We start from the raw sequence: 12,014 nt of genomic DNA, 5'->3' as shown, positions 1-12,014 counted from the left end.
ATGTATTACATTAACCAATGAAATCGCTGTTCTGTATTAGCATACTTGTAACCCTATAAAAGTATATCTCCAAGAGGAAGGGGGCAACTTGGATCATGAGGAAGATCTGAGGTCCACTTCAGTAGAGGATTCCCTGATAAAGTGCCATTGGCTCAGACCTCTGCCTCAGTCTCTCTTATTGTAGGTGGCATACTTTTAATCCCCCCAAGAAGACCTGAAGGAGAGATCAGTATGGAGTGACCCCCCAAGAACTGAGAAAACCCAAAGAACTGGAGCACTCAAGTTTTAGGACATCACCCCAGAAAAGTTCCCAGAATTGCTCAAAACACCTGGTAGAATACAACTAGAAAGAGTATAAAAGATGCCCACAAGCAAGAACCCAAGATCTAACATGCCTAGATGTAGTGCAGTTAAAGTCAAGGACTACAAAGATAAGGGGGGAGGGGAAGATACTGTTAACTGCCAGTGAGAAAGTAAATCATTTACCAAGGAACAATAATTAAGGTGACAACAGACCTTTCAAGGATGACAAATGAAGAGAGCAGAAATTGTGATACAGCATTTACAAAATTATCAAGTGTGAGCTGTGAACCCGGTATTATCTCCCTAGTAAAATCCAGCATTTTTATGAAGACAGGAAATGAATATTTGAAAAGCAAACATTTTGAAAAGTTTATAGAGAGATGTACTTGTTTCAAGGAAGTCTTCTGACAGCAAACAGGCCTCCCAGCCCAAATGATAAGCATTTAAAACAGCCAAGATAAGAGTTCCAAACATAATGTGAGAACTCTCCTAGTTTTGTATTAGCTTAATCATTAAAGCTTTCAGAAGGGCTCTTCCAGAAAGTAGCATGGGAGCCGAGGTAGTGGGGACAAGGAAGAAAGTAACAATCCCAAAGTGAAACTACTCCCTTTGAAAAAGAACCAGCCTGAGGTAATGATAGTCACTTCTATAAACAGACCAGATATCATTGTATTTGATAATCCAGTATTCAGTAAACTCCCAAGCAAATTAGGGAAAAGCTTTCAGTTTGACAAGAATTAATGGGAAAACTGGAAATTAGTTGGGCAGAAATTAAGTTTAGATCCATGTCATATATACCATATGCCATAATTAGCTCAAATGGATAACGAGATCTGAATAATAAAGGACACCATTAAAAACAACTGACAAGAGGCATCTTTTGCATTTACAACTGGGGGAGAGAATGCTTAACCAAAGAAGAGGTAGAAGTGATCACAAAAGAGAAATAATAACAGTCAAAAATACTTACATCAGTGCCTACCACATGGCAATCAATATATAAATGTTTCTCCTCCTCCTGGCCCAATATTTTTTAGTAGTATTCTTTGGAACCAATGAAGTTTCTTTTTCTTTCTTTCTTTTTTTTTTTTTTTTGAAAGCTAGTAGAGGAAAGCAAATGCCCACCAATTGGGGAATAGCTAAATAGAGTATGGAGTACATTATTGTAACGAACTATGACTATGTCATAAAATACAACGAATATGACAAATACAGAGGAAAAAAGGCTTAATATGAACTCATATAAAGTCAAATAATCACAACCACAAATGATAGACAGTGACTACACAATGTAAATTGAAAGACAATAAGAAGCTAATTGACATTGAATGATAGAAAAACTAGGAACAACCTTGTCCCAGAAGAAGGGAAATGAGAAGGAACCTCCTTAATACCTTTTTTCCCCCAGAGTTGGCTATTATGGATATAGAAGGCACCTATGAATTTGGATTCAGTTCATGCATTAGTTTTGCTGGATCTCTCCCCTCTCCTTATTTTCTGTTATGAGGGATGGCTTTCTGAAAAGGGGAAAAGTATATTGGGAAATGTGATATATAAAGGTGATATAAAAAGGAGCTACTGATAAAACAAAAAATAAAACTAAATTGCTTAGGAATTCCGATAGGTTTAGAAGTTTAAAATGATTCCATTCAAAGTGTATATTTCTTCACAAGAGATTGACTAAAGAAAAAAAACTGAACAATTTTAACACTAAATATTGTTCATAAATGTATTCATAAAATATATAAGAATTGTAGAATGGATTAAAATCAGAAACCAATAATATTACGCTTAAAGAAAACACATTTAATTCAGATTTATCAAAGTCAACTTAAATGGCATTTGCCATGGTACTGATAAATCAGGAAAAGGAGGCAATAAGATATTGGACAGAAAGTAATAAAACAAATAGAGAAGAATACTAGAGATAATGCCAGGAAAGTCCTATGCTAAATAAGAGTATGTAAGCATAAAATACACACATGTAAATTTATTCATTTAATAATTTTGTGGTAAAATATAACAAATGATTTTAAGAAACAGTCATAGTGAAATATTATTGCTCTGTAAGAAATGAACAGCAGGATGAAGACAGAGAGGTTTGGAGAGACTTGCATGAACTGATGCTGAGGGAAATGAGCAGAACCAGGAGATCATTATACACTTCAACAACAATACTGTATGAGGATGTATTCTGATGGAAGTGGAAATCTTCAACATAAAGAAAAGCCAACTCACTTCCAGTTGATCAATGATGGACAGAAACAACTACACCCAGAGAAGGAACACTGGGAATCGAATGTAAACTGCACTACTGTCTTTCTACCCAGGTTACTTATACCTTCGGAATCCAATTCTTAAACGTGCAACAAGAAAATTGGATTTACACACATATATTATATCTAGGTTATACTATAACACATTTAATATGTATGGAATTGCCTGTCATCTAGGGGAGGTAATAGAGGGAGGGAGGGGAAAAATTGGAAAAATGAATACAAAGGATAATGTTGTAAAAAAAATTACTCATGCATATGTACTGTCAAAAAATTATAATTATAAAATTAATAAAAAATAAATAAAATAAAATGTTTAAGTTGGGAAAAACAATAAATTAAATTTAGATCTCAGAAAAAAAAAAGAAACAGTCATAGTGGGAGATTTCAACATCATTATCATTATATGAAAAAAAATTAACCAAAATATAAATGAAGAAAGCACAAATTTAGTCATTGTATTCAACAAGTTAGAATATGGAGAGAATTTAGTAGAAAAAACAAAAAATATATTTTATTATATTTATTATAAAAGTTGAACCTGTGTGAGCCACAAAGAGGCACATACATGTAGAAAAGCAAAGATCACATATGGTACATTTCCAAAAAAATTAGGTTAAAAGTAGTAATAACTAATGATGTAGTGAGTAAGTGGTTTAAGGTCCTTTAAAAATTAAGTAATAAAAATAATAACCAACAAATTATATAATAATCCTTTAAGGTTAACAAAGCACTTTATGTACATTAATTTGATTGGTCTTCATGACAACCCTCTAAGAATTTACAGATGAGGAAACTGAGGCCCAAATAAAGTGTCTAGCTCAAGGTCACACGGTTAATTGTCTTGGGCAGGATTTGAACTCAGGTCTTTCTGACTCCAAATCAGTTACTCTCTACACCATGCTGCTTTTTACAAAGCAAATTAGAAAAATAAAAGGAAACTTTCTAAAAAACTAATAATAAATTACATAAAATATAGTAACAATTCAGATGCTACTTATTGAAATCTATGAGACATAAACAAAACCGCACTGAGGTAAAGTTGTCGCCCCAAATACTTCTACAAACATTTCACTAAAAACACTAAATAAAATATTTGTAATTAAAAGACAGTATTACATTTTAAAAAAGATATCTGTCATCACCCAAGAGATGACAGTGAAATAGAAGTAACACTGGGTTTGGTGAAGTAACAACTGGGCTTGGGTTTAAATCCAGTGATTGGATTAGACCTCTAAAGTCCTTTCCCCATTAAACCTATGACACTATGGGAATGTGATGATGGTTTATCAGGAATATATCAGGAAAATAATATAATTTTATCAACAAGAGAAAAAAATAAAGACTACATGATAGGTAGCAATTAGATACAAAGTCTTTTAAAATGAAATAAGGAAAAAAATGACCTATCACTGAGTGAAAGAGACCCCAAAAGGAAAATTCTTAGGAACATTATAGTTAAGTTTCAGAATTCCCACCTCAAAGAGAATATATTACAAGTAACTAGAAGGCAGAGGGGTAGTAGTGTTGGAAACATATTCTCATCAGAACTGTGTTAAAAAGGGAATAGTATACATCTAGAAGGATATAAAAGTCATGTAAATTTACAGAGAAATTGGAGGGTTGAAGGGATAGGATAAAGAAGGGATTCTTACAAGGGTGTGTAGATAAAGAAACTGTAGAGCAAGAGTAAAGGATAAAGGAGGGACTCTTAGGAGAAGTAAAGATTAGAGAGAACCTTCCCTTCTCAGAGCTAAATAAATTTAACCCAAAAATAAATAAGAAAGAAGTCAAGTTGATGAACAGAATCTTAGGCTAGATGTGTGGAGAGAATTGAATGGGAACAGAAAGAAATATGCCTTTTCCTGTCTGTATCTTTACAAAAATTGATCATATGAATACAAAGAGGTTTGGAGACTTGCATGAACTGATGCTGAGTGAAATGAGCAGAACCAGAAGATCACTATACACTTCAACAACAATACTGTATGAAGATGTATTCTGATGGAAGTGGCTATCTTCAACAAAGAGAAGATCCAACTCACTTCCACTTGATCAGTGATGGACAGAAACAACTACACCCAGAGAAAGAACACTGCAAATTGAGTGTAAACTGTTAGCACTACTATCTCTCTACCCAGGTTACTTCTACCTTTGGAAACCAATTCTTAACGTGCAACAAGAAAATGGGATTTACACACATATATTGTATCTAGGTTATACTGTAACACATATAAAATGTATGGGATTGCCTGTTATCTAGGGGAGGGAGTAGAGGGAGGGAGGGGAAAATTTGGAAAAATGAATACAAGGGATAATGTTATTAAAAAAATTACTCATGCATATGTACTGTCAAAAAATTTTTTTATAATTATAACATTAATAAAAAATAAATTTAACAAAAATTGATCATACACTAGGGCATAAAAACTTTATAGTTAAAAGCAGAAATATGAAATACATCCTTTTCAGATCACAATGCAATAAAATCATATTTAATAAAGGATCATGGAAACATAGATTAAAATTCATTGGAGACTAAATAATCTAATCTTAAAGAATGTGGGAGCTAAAGAATAAATTATGGAAACAATAGGTAATTTTATTAAAGAGGATAAAAATGAGACAACATACCAAAACCTATGGGATGCACCAAAGGTAGTAATCAGAGGAAAAACTTATGTCTCTAAATGTTTACATTGTTGTGAGAAATGATGATCAGGTTGATTTTAAAGAAACATGAAAAGACATCCGTGAAATAATGAAGAAAGAAGTGAACAGAATCAAGAAAATGTTGGATATAATAACAGTACTGTTATTTGAAGAATAAATGAATGACCAAGCTGTTCTAAGTATTTATCCAAAAATACATCCAAAAATATTTGGATATAAATATCCAAACTACAAAGGATCTATGAAAGAAGATGTTATCTACTTCCTGAGAAAAAACTGATAAACACACACATATGTACATATATACACACCTGTATATATGTACATAAATGTATAATACGCACACATATATGTCAATTGGTAGCCTTCTCTTGTTTGGGGAGGGGAGGGAGGGAGGAGGATGGCTTGGAACTTAATATGTAACAAAAAATTAAAAAAATATAATTATACTAGGAAGAAATTTAAATATGAGACTAGAAGGATCTTTTTAAAATATGATTTTTTTTCAGAAGAATATATCTGAAACCATGAACTAATAGTGTATATGAACTAATAGTGTATACAGCAGGGAAACACAAAGTATTCCCATTAAAAACAAGTTTTAAACAGTGATGGCTGTACTTTTTTCTCCTATTTAATATAGTTTTTAAAACTCTCAGTAATACTAATAAAGCCTGAAAAGTTAGATAGTTCCATGGACAGACGACATCATTATGTACCTAGAGAACCCAAAATAGTCAACAAAAAATGGAGTTAATAAATTATTTTGGTAAAATAACAAGACAACGCAAACTCACAAAAAAGTCCTCTGAATTTCCATGTACCATCACCATGAATCAAGAGAAACTAATCTGAGGCAGCTCATGATTCTGTGGATAGAGTCCTGGCCTGGAGTCAGGAAGACCTGAATTCAGATGTGACCTTAGACATTTACTAGCCGTGTGACCCCAGGCAAGTCACTTCACCTGTTTGCCTCATTTGTGAGAATTAAATAAGATAATATTCAGAAAAAGCACTTAGCCTAGTTCCTGGCACACAGTGGCACTATATAAATGCTTTTTCCCTTCCCCTCACTGGGAAAGAGAAATGTCAAACATCTGGATATTAACTTGTCAAGACATATAAAAAGATAACTCGTGAATGATTTTAACAGAAATAAAGAATTGAACAAACAACTCATGGTTAGGTTGGACAAATATAAAAAAAGGAAATACTTTCTAAACTAACTTTCAGCTTTAATATAGTATCCATCAACATATGAAAAGATTATTTCACAAAATTAGATAAAGTCACAAGAAAATTAATATGGGAAAATAATGGACAGGAATATTAAGGACCAAGACAAAGAATAGTAACAAAAGAAGACTAGCATAGTAGATAATTAGAAAACTGTCTAGGGATGGAAAAAAGCCCAAGAAATCGATCAGCTGAATAGACTAGGGAATTCAGAGACAAAACCCAAGTAATAGAAAAGATTAATGTTTGATAATCCCACACTCAAAACCCAATGAAGAATGGAATCACTATTTAATTAGAGCTGCAGGAGAAAAAAAAAAAGACTTGAACCTCCTCCCCACATAAAAAAAAAATCAAGCCCCCAATGGCTTTAGATCTATGGTGCCTACCATACAGTATACTAAATGTCACTGAATCAGTGATCTCAACAATATACACACAGATTTATATTTATAATACGCACATATAATCATGAACAAACTGAAAGAAAAAGAACACAATGTTATTTGTTTCAACCGTGGAGAGGAGGAGGGGGTCCTTTTTATTTTGTGTTTTCTTACATCTTTTGTATTTATTTCTATATGTACATGATATTTCCCCTCAATAGAATACAAGTTCCTTACAGTTCAGGGTCATTTGCTAAGTAACTGACACATAGTAGGCACTTTCCAAATATCTAATGAATCTCATGGAATTGATCAAGCCCATAAAAGAGATCATTGGCTGGAGAATGACTGAACCAGTTGTGGTCTCTGAATATAAAAGGATAATATTGTGTCATGTTAAAGAAATTTTAGCAGACTTGTATGAAATTAAGCAGAGGGAGGTGAGCAGAAGGAGGGATGACGTCAGCAAGCTGAGGAAGGAGCCTGCCCCCCACCTCCATGGGCTGGATGGTTTTGATCAACTATACTGTTTCTTTAAGGGAAAACTTGTATTTGGAGGGAAAAGAGATGGCAATATGCTAATGGGTAATGAAGTACCCATTGCAAGCAAAGAGCATCAATAAAACAATTTAAAGTGCAAAGAAAACTAAAGTTTGGAAGAGGCCACAAACATGGCAGTAGTGTTACTATTGTGTTAAATCTAATGTATACTCTAAAAATGTTACAGAAGTTCACAGACTTATGTACAATACCCTATTTGTTTCCATATACTGAAGGGTTCATGTATTATTCATGATTATTGTTAAATTCATAAGAAAAAGGAAATATTTTAACAAAGAAATCATTTACGACAAAATTATGGTTTTGATTATGTAAAGACTGAAAGGATTTTACACAATAAGAAGCAATCTCCTTAAAATTAACAACAACAACAACAAAAAAAAAAAAAAAAAAAAAACTGGGGAAAATATTTGAAATAAATCTGATGAAAACAGATCTGAAATCCAGAATCCACATAGAACTGACACTAACCTATACATTTAATAATCCGTAGTTCCTAGTGGAACAGTGTTTAAAGGACATTTATAAGAAAATACACAATGCTAACAACTATGTGAAAGCTAGTTCTTAAGATTGGAGAAATAACTATCAAGACAACCTAAAGTAAATACTAACACCCACTAGAATGGAGGAAATAGGGAGAAAAGTCCAATGACGCCATGGCTGTCAGAAAACAATCACCCTAATATATTGCCAGTGGGATCATAAGCAAGTGCAGACATTTTGGACAGCAATAAAGATTATTGAATTTATCATAACTTTTAAGCTGATTCTAGAGTCTTATCCCCAAAACATCATAAAGAGGAAAAAAGAATGCATATTTCACAAAATTATTCACTATATCAGAGAAAAACACTTGGAATATCCTCTATTTCCAATAATCAGAAAATTGCTGAATAAACTATGGAGCCATACCAAGAAGGAAGTTCTTCTACTATTGAGGACAGGCAATTTGTCAGAGTCACTTTGGTTGGAAAAAGAAAAAAAAAGGACAGGAAGAGCCACATTTGGAATCTGTTCATTCAAAACACAGTTGGGGGAGAAGAGAGTAGAATAGATTTACCCTGGAAGCTTCCTTTTTCTATCCAATGATGCCAATATTCTTTCATTAATGCACCAATAGCCTTGTGTGTTTGGAGCCGAGGGAGGAGTACAGCAATGACTCAGGTCAATTCAATATTTTTTGGTACAGAATTTAAGTAAAAGAATTTTTGGTGCTTACCTGCCAAGAAGCGAAGCTGATTCTTCACTCTTAACCCTTCATCACCAGAGCCTCGACCACAGTCATCTTCATCATCACAATCACCACTTTCAACCTCTTCTTCGCGATTCTTATCTGAGGCCCGCCTCAAAATCGCCATGCTTTTTAGGATCTGAAAGAAAAATCACATCGAAGCATTGAATTTCACAGCTGGAAGGCTTCTCAGAAACTATGTAATCAACCTCTACACCTAGAGAAAGGCAGATATCTTACAGAAGTAAAGTAGAAGGAGACACCCGCCCCCTATATACAAGTATCTACATTATCCCTTTTTACACTATTAAAGAAATGGAAACAAAGTAGATGTGCAAGGATTGGAAAATAACTAAACACATTTTTATACATGAATATAACAGAATATCAATGCACTAAAGAAGCAACGAATCTCGAGAATCTAGAGGAGCATGGGAAGATTTAGATGAACAGATGCACCATGAAGTAAGCAGAACCAGGAAAACAATGGAAATAAAGACTGCAACAATGTTAGTGCAAAGAGCAACAACAACAAATCCAAACTAAATGCTTGAAATGATAATGTAAATGTTAATGATATAAATGCAAATAATAATGTAAAGCTTGTAGAGGTTGGGAGCATTTGGGTACAAGATACTGCAGATAATGTCTTTTTTTTTTCCTGACATTTATCTTTTACTCCAAAGTAAAGATGCTGAATTTTTTATCCTCAATGATTATACACATTTCTCCCCAGACCCAGTGCTTTAGAATGTTTTTGTTTGTTTGTTTGTTTGTTTGTTTGGTATTGCATATAATGTTGAGCTTGGTTGGTATGGTATACCAAACAATTTTTTTCTTCTCTTTTATACTAAAGGATGGCTTTCTAGGAGAGGCAAGGGATGAATCGATTAGGGAATGAAGATGATAGAAAACCCAAAGCTATCAATAATGCATCTTTTAAGAAGCTTCTATGTAAGTAACTAAAAGGTGGTTGCCCAGCCTTTGGGAGAATTCTGATTTGGAGGAAGTTTTACTTCTTTGTAACTTTCCTCCATTGTTCTTACTTCTATCCTCTAGGGCCAAGCATATAATGTCTAATCCATCTTACATATGACAGCTCTTCAGTTACATGAACACATTATCATAGGATCATAGAGCCAGAGCTGGAAGAGAGGTCAGAGGCCATTTAATCCAACCCTCTCATTTTGTACTTGAGGAAACTGAGCTCTTGGGGGACCAAATGACTTGTCTCAGGTCACAAAAATAATCATGATCAGAGATCAGATTGATACCCCCAAGACTTCTTTTCTCTAGGCTAACCAGTTCCTTCAACAGATTCTTGTAAGACATGGTGTCCTCTCTCCTCACCAATTTTTTTTGTTGTCTTCTGAGAATTCTCCAGCTTGGCAGTATCTTTTAAGTCATGGTCCCTCAACAGAATATAGTACTCCAGATGTGGTCTGACCAGGGCAGAGGACAGTTGGGTTAGCCCCTTTCTCCTATATTCATTTTTATGTGTATTCATGTACACACAAAGTGGTACAATTTCCAGTCTCTCCTTTCTTTTACTTTCCCAAGTATCTTGTCTATAGCATTATGCTCACATAGTGTTTGCTAAGTTAACAATTAAGTGCACCCAGAGACTACATGTTTGTTTGAACACGTGTAGATCATTTCCCTGAGCAGGGCATTGAGAATTTATTTTAGCTGACTAGCAGAAATGGTCCAGAGAGCCATCATGTCTTTAATTCTTATACAGGGATGGCAGCTTCCCCATGGAAGGAACAAAAGCAGGAATCGTATGTAAATAGATGAATTTGGGAATGAATTAAATTAATTTCAGATTCACTTGGACAAGCATTGATTATGCCAGACCCTGTACTAGATACTAAGGCTAAAAGACAAAGGCAAAGCAGTCTTTGCCCTCCAAAAGTTTACATTTGACTTGAAGGAAATAACCGATACACAGGTAACATAAAATGTATACAAAGTAAAAACAAAGTAACTGGGGCAAAGGGAGGCAGAGTATCTCAGGATGGGGAAATCAGATCTCCTGTAGGGGGTGATTCAAACAGCGCTAAAGATTCCAGGAGATGAGATGGAAAGGAGGACATTCTGCATGTGGAGGACAGTCTGTAAAAAGGCACAGAAATGGGAGATGGGCTTTGGCTAGAACACAGAATGTGGAAAATTGTGCCATTATTCTGAAAAGAGAGATTTTGGGGTTTGACTTACTCCACAGTCTTGACAATAAGGTCTTGGGTCTTCCAGAGTGGTTTTAAGAAAGGTTTGCCAGGTGACCATGCTCTTTCCTTCCCTCCCCCCCACCCCGTAGCATGAAATGGACAAAGCTCAAGTCATGGGGAGATGATGATGTACAGGGCCTTGGGATGTTGTGATTTTTTATAATGGCAATAGGTGGAACCCTGTGATCCACGAATTCTGTGGTCCTTTAGCAGTCCTGTAATCAGTAACTTTGAGGACCAACATCCTATGACCCTTCATCTTGCCCTCCCTTAGGGGATGTCATTAAGGACATCCCTGTGAATACTTGTGAGGGGTCACCAGTCAGCCAGGTCACAATGGTCTATCTCACACTGGGAGGCAACATGCCAATCATTAAGGAGTAGTGGTATGGGAAGACTTAGGAGCTGGAAGACATGAGTTTAAGGAAACACCAAATCAAGTGACTTTGCTTCTCTGATTCTCAGTTTCCCTATCTGGAAAATGAAGATAAAAAATTACCCCCAAGTTCATGGAATTTTAATGATAAAAAGTTTAAAAAAAACTTTAAAAGAACATAGAAATATGAGTTATTATCACATTCTCATAGTCAGGAAGCAGGCTAGCCTTAGGATCAAGAGGACCCAAGTTCAAATCCTGCCTCTTGACACATATTATCTGTGTGATTCTGGGAAAATCACGGAGAGCAGCGTGTCAGATGAGATGGTCTCTTCCACTAGGAATGAGGGAGTTACCACACTTGGACCCACCAACACCGATACAATTTCAAGCTATAGCCCCTCCCATGATATGATAATGATAGTGATAAGAATCCAATCCTAATTGCAACCCTAAATTGTAATTTAGGATTACAACCCTAAAATACTTCCAGGTTTGTAAAGCACTTTACAAATTATTACCTAATTTGAGCCTCACAACAACCCCATGACACAAGTATTATTATTTCATTTTACAGCTGAGGAAATAGGCTAAGAGAAATAAAATGAGTTGTTCAGAGTCACACAGTTAATTTCATTTCTTTCACTAGTCCTTCAGCCTCTCTTGTTGAGAGATAAGACATGTTAATTCAATGAAACGGATATGTATTAATCACCTACTGTGTACAGAGCACTGTATATT

General features: G+C 34.8%; 1 protein-coding gene across 3 annotated transcripts in view; it reads right to left on the bottom strand.

Annotated features, from left to right (window-relative positions):
* The window catches only part of GPC3 (glypican 3), a 742,965-nt gene that overhangs the window by 88,107 nt on the left and 642,844 nt on the right, over positions 1-12,014 (bottom strand). For all 3 annotated transcript variants that reach the window (XM_074278656.1, XM_074278655.1, XM_074278657.1), the window contains one exon: positions 8,658-8,808. In XM_074278656.1, the coding sequence (XP_074134757.1) occupies positions 8,658-8,808 (151 nt within the window). The remainder of the gene's footprint in view (positions 1-8,657; positions 8,809-12,014) is intronic.

Source organism: Sminthopsis crassicaudata, chromosome X (assembly GCF_048593235.1).
Source record: "Sminthopsis crassicaudata isolate SCR6 chromosome X, ASM4859323v1, whole genome shotgun sequence".
In the NCBI taxonomy this organism is placed as follows: domain Eukaryota; kingdom Metazoa; phylum Chordata; class Mammalia; order Dasyuromorphia; family Dasyuridae; genus Sminthopsis; species Sminthopsis crassicaudata.
This window is presented reverse-complemented; position numbering and strand designations above follow the sequence as displayed.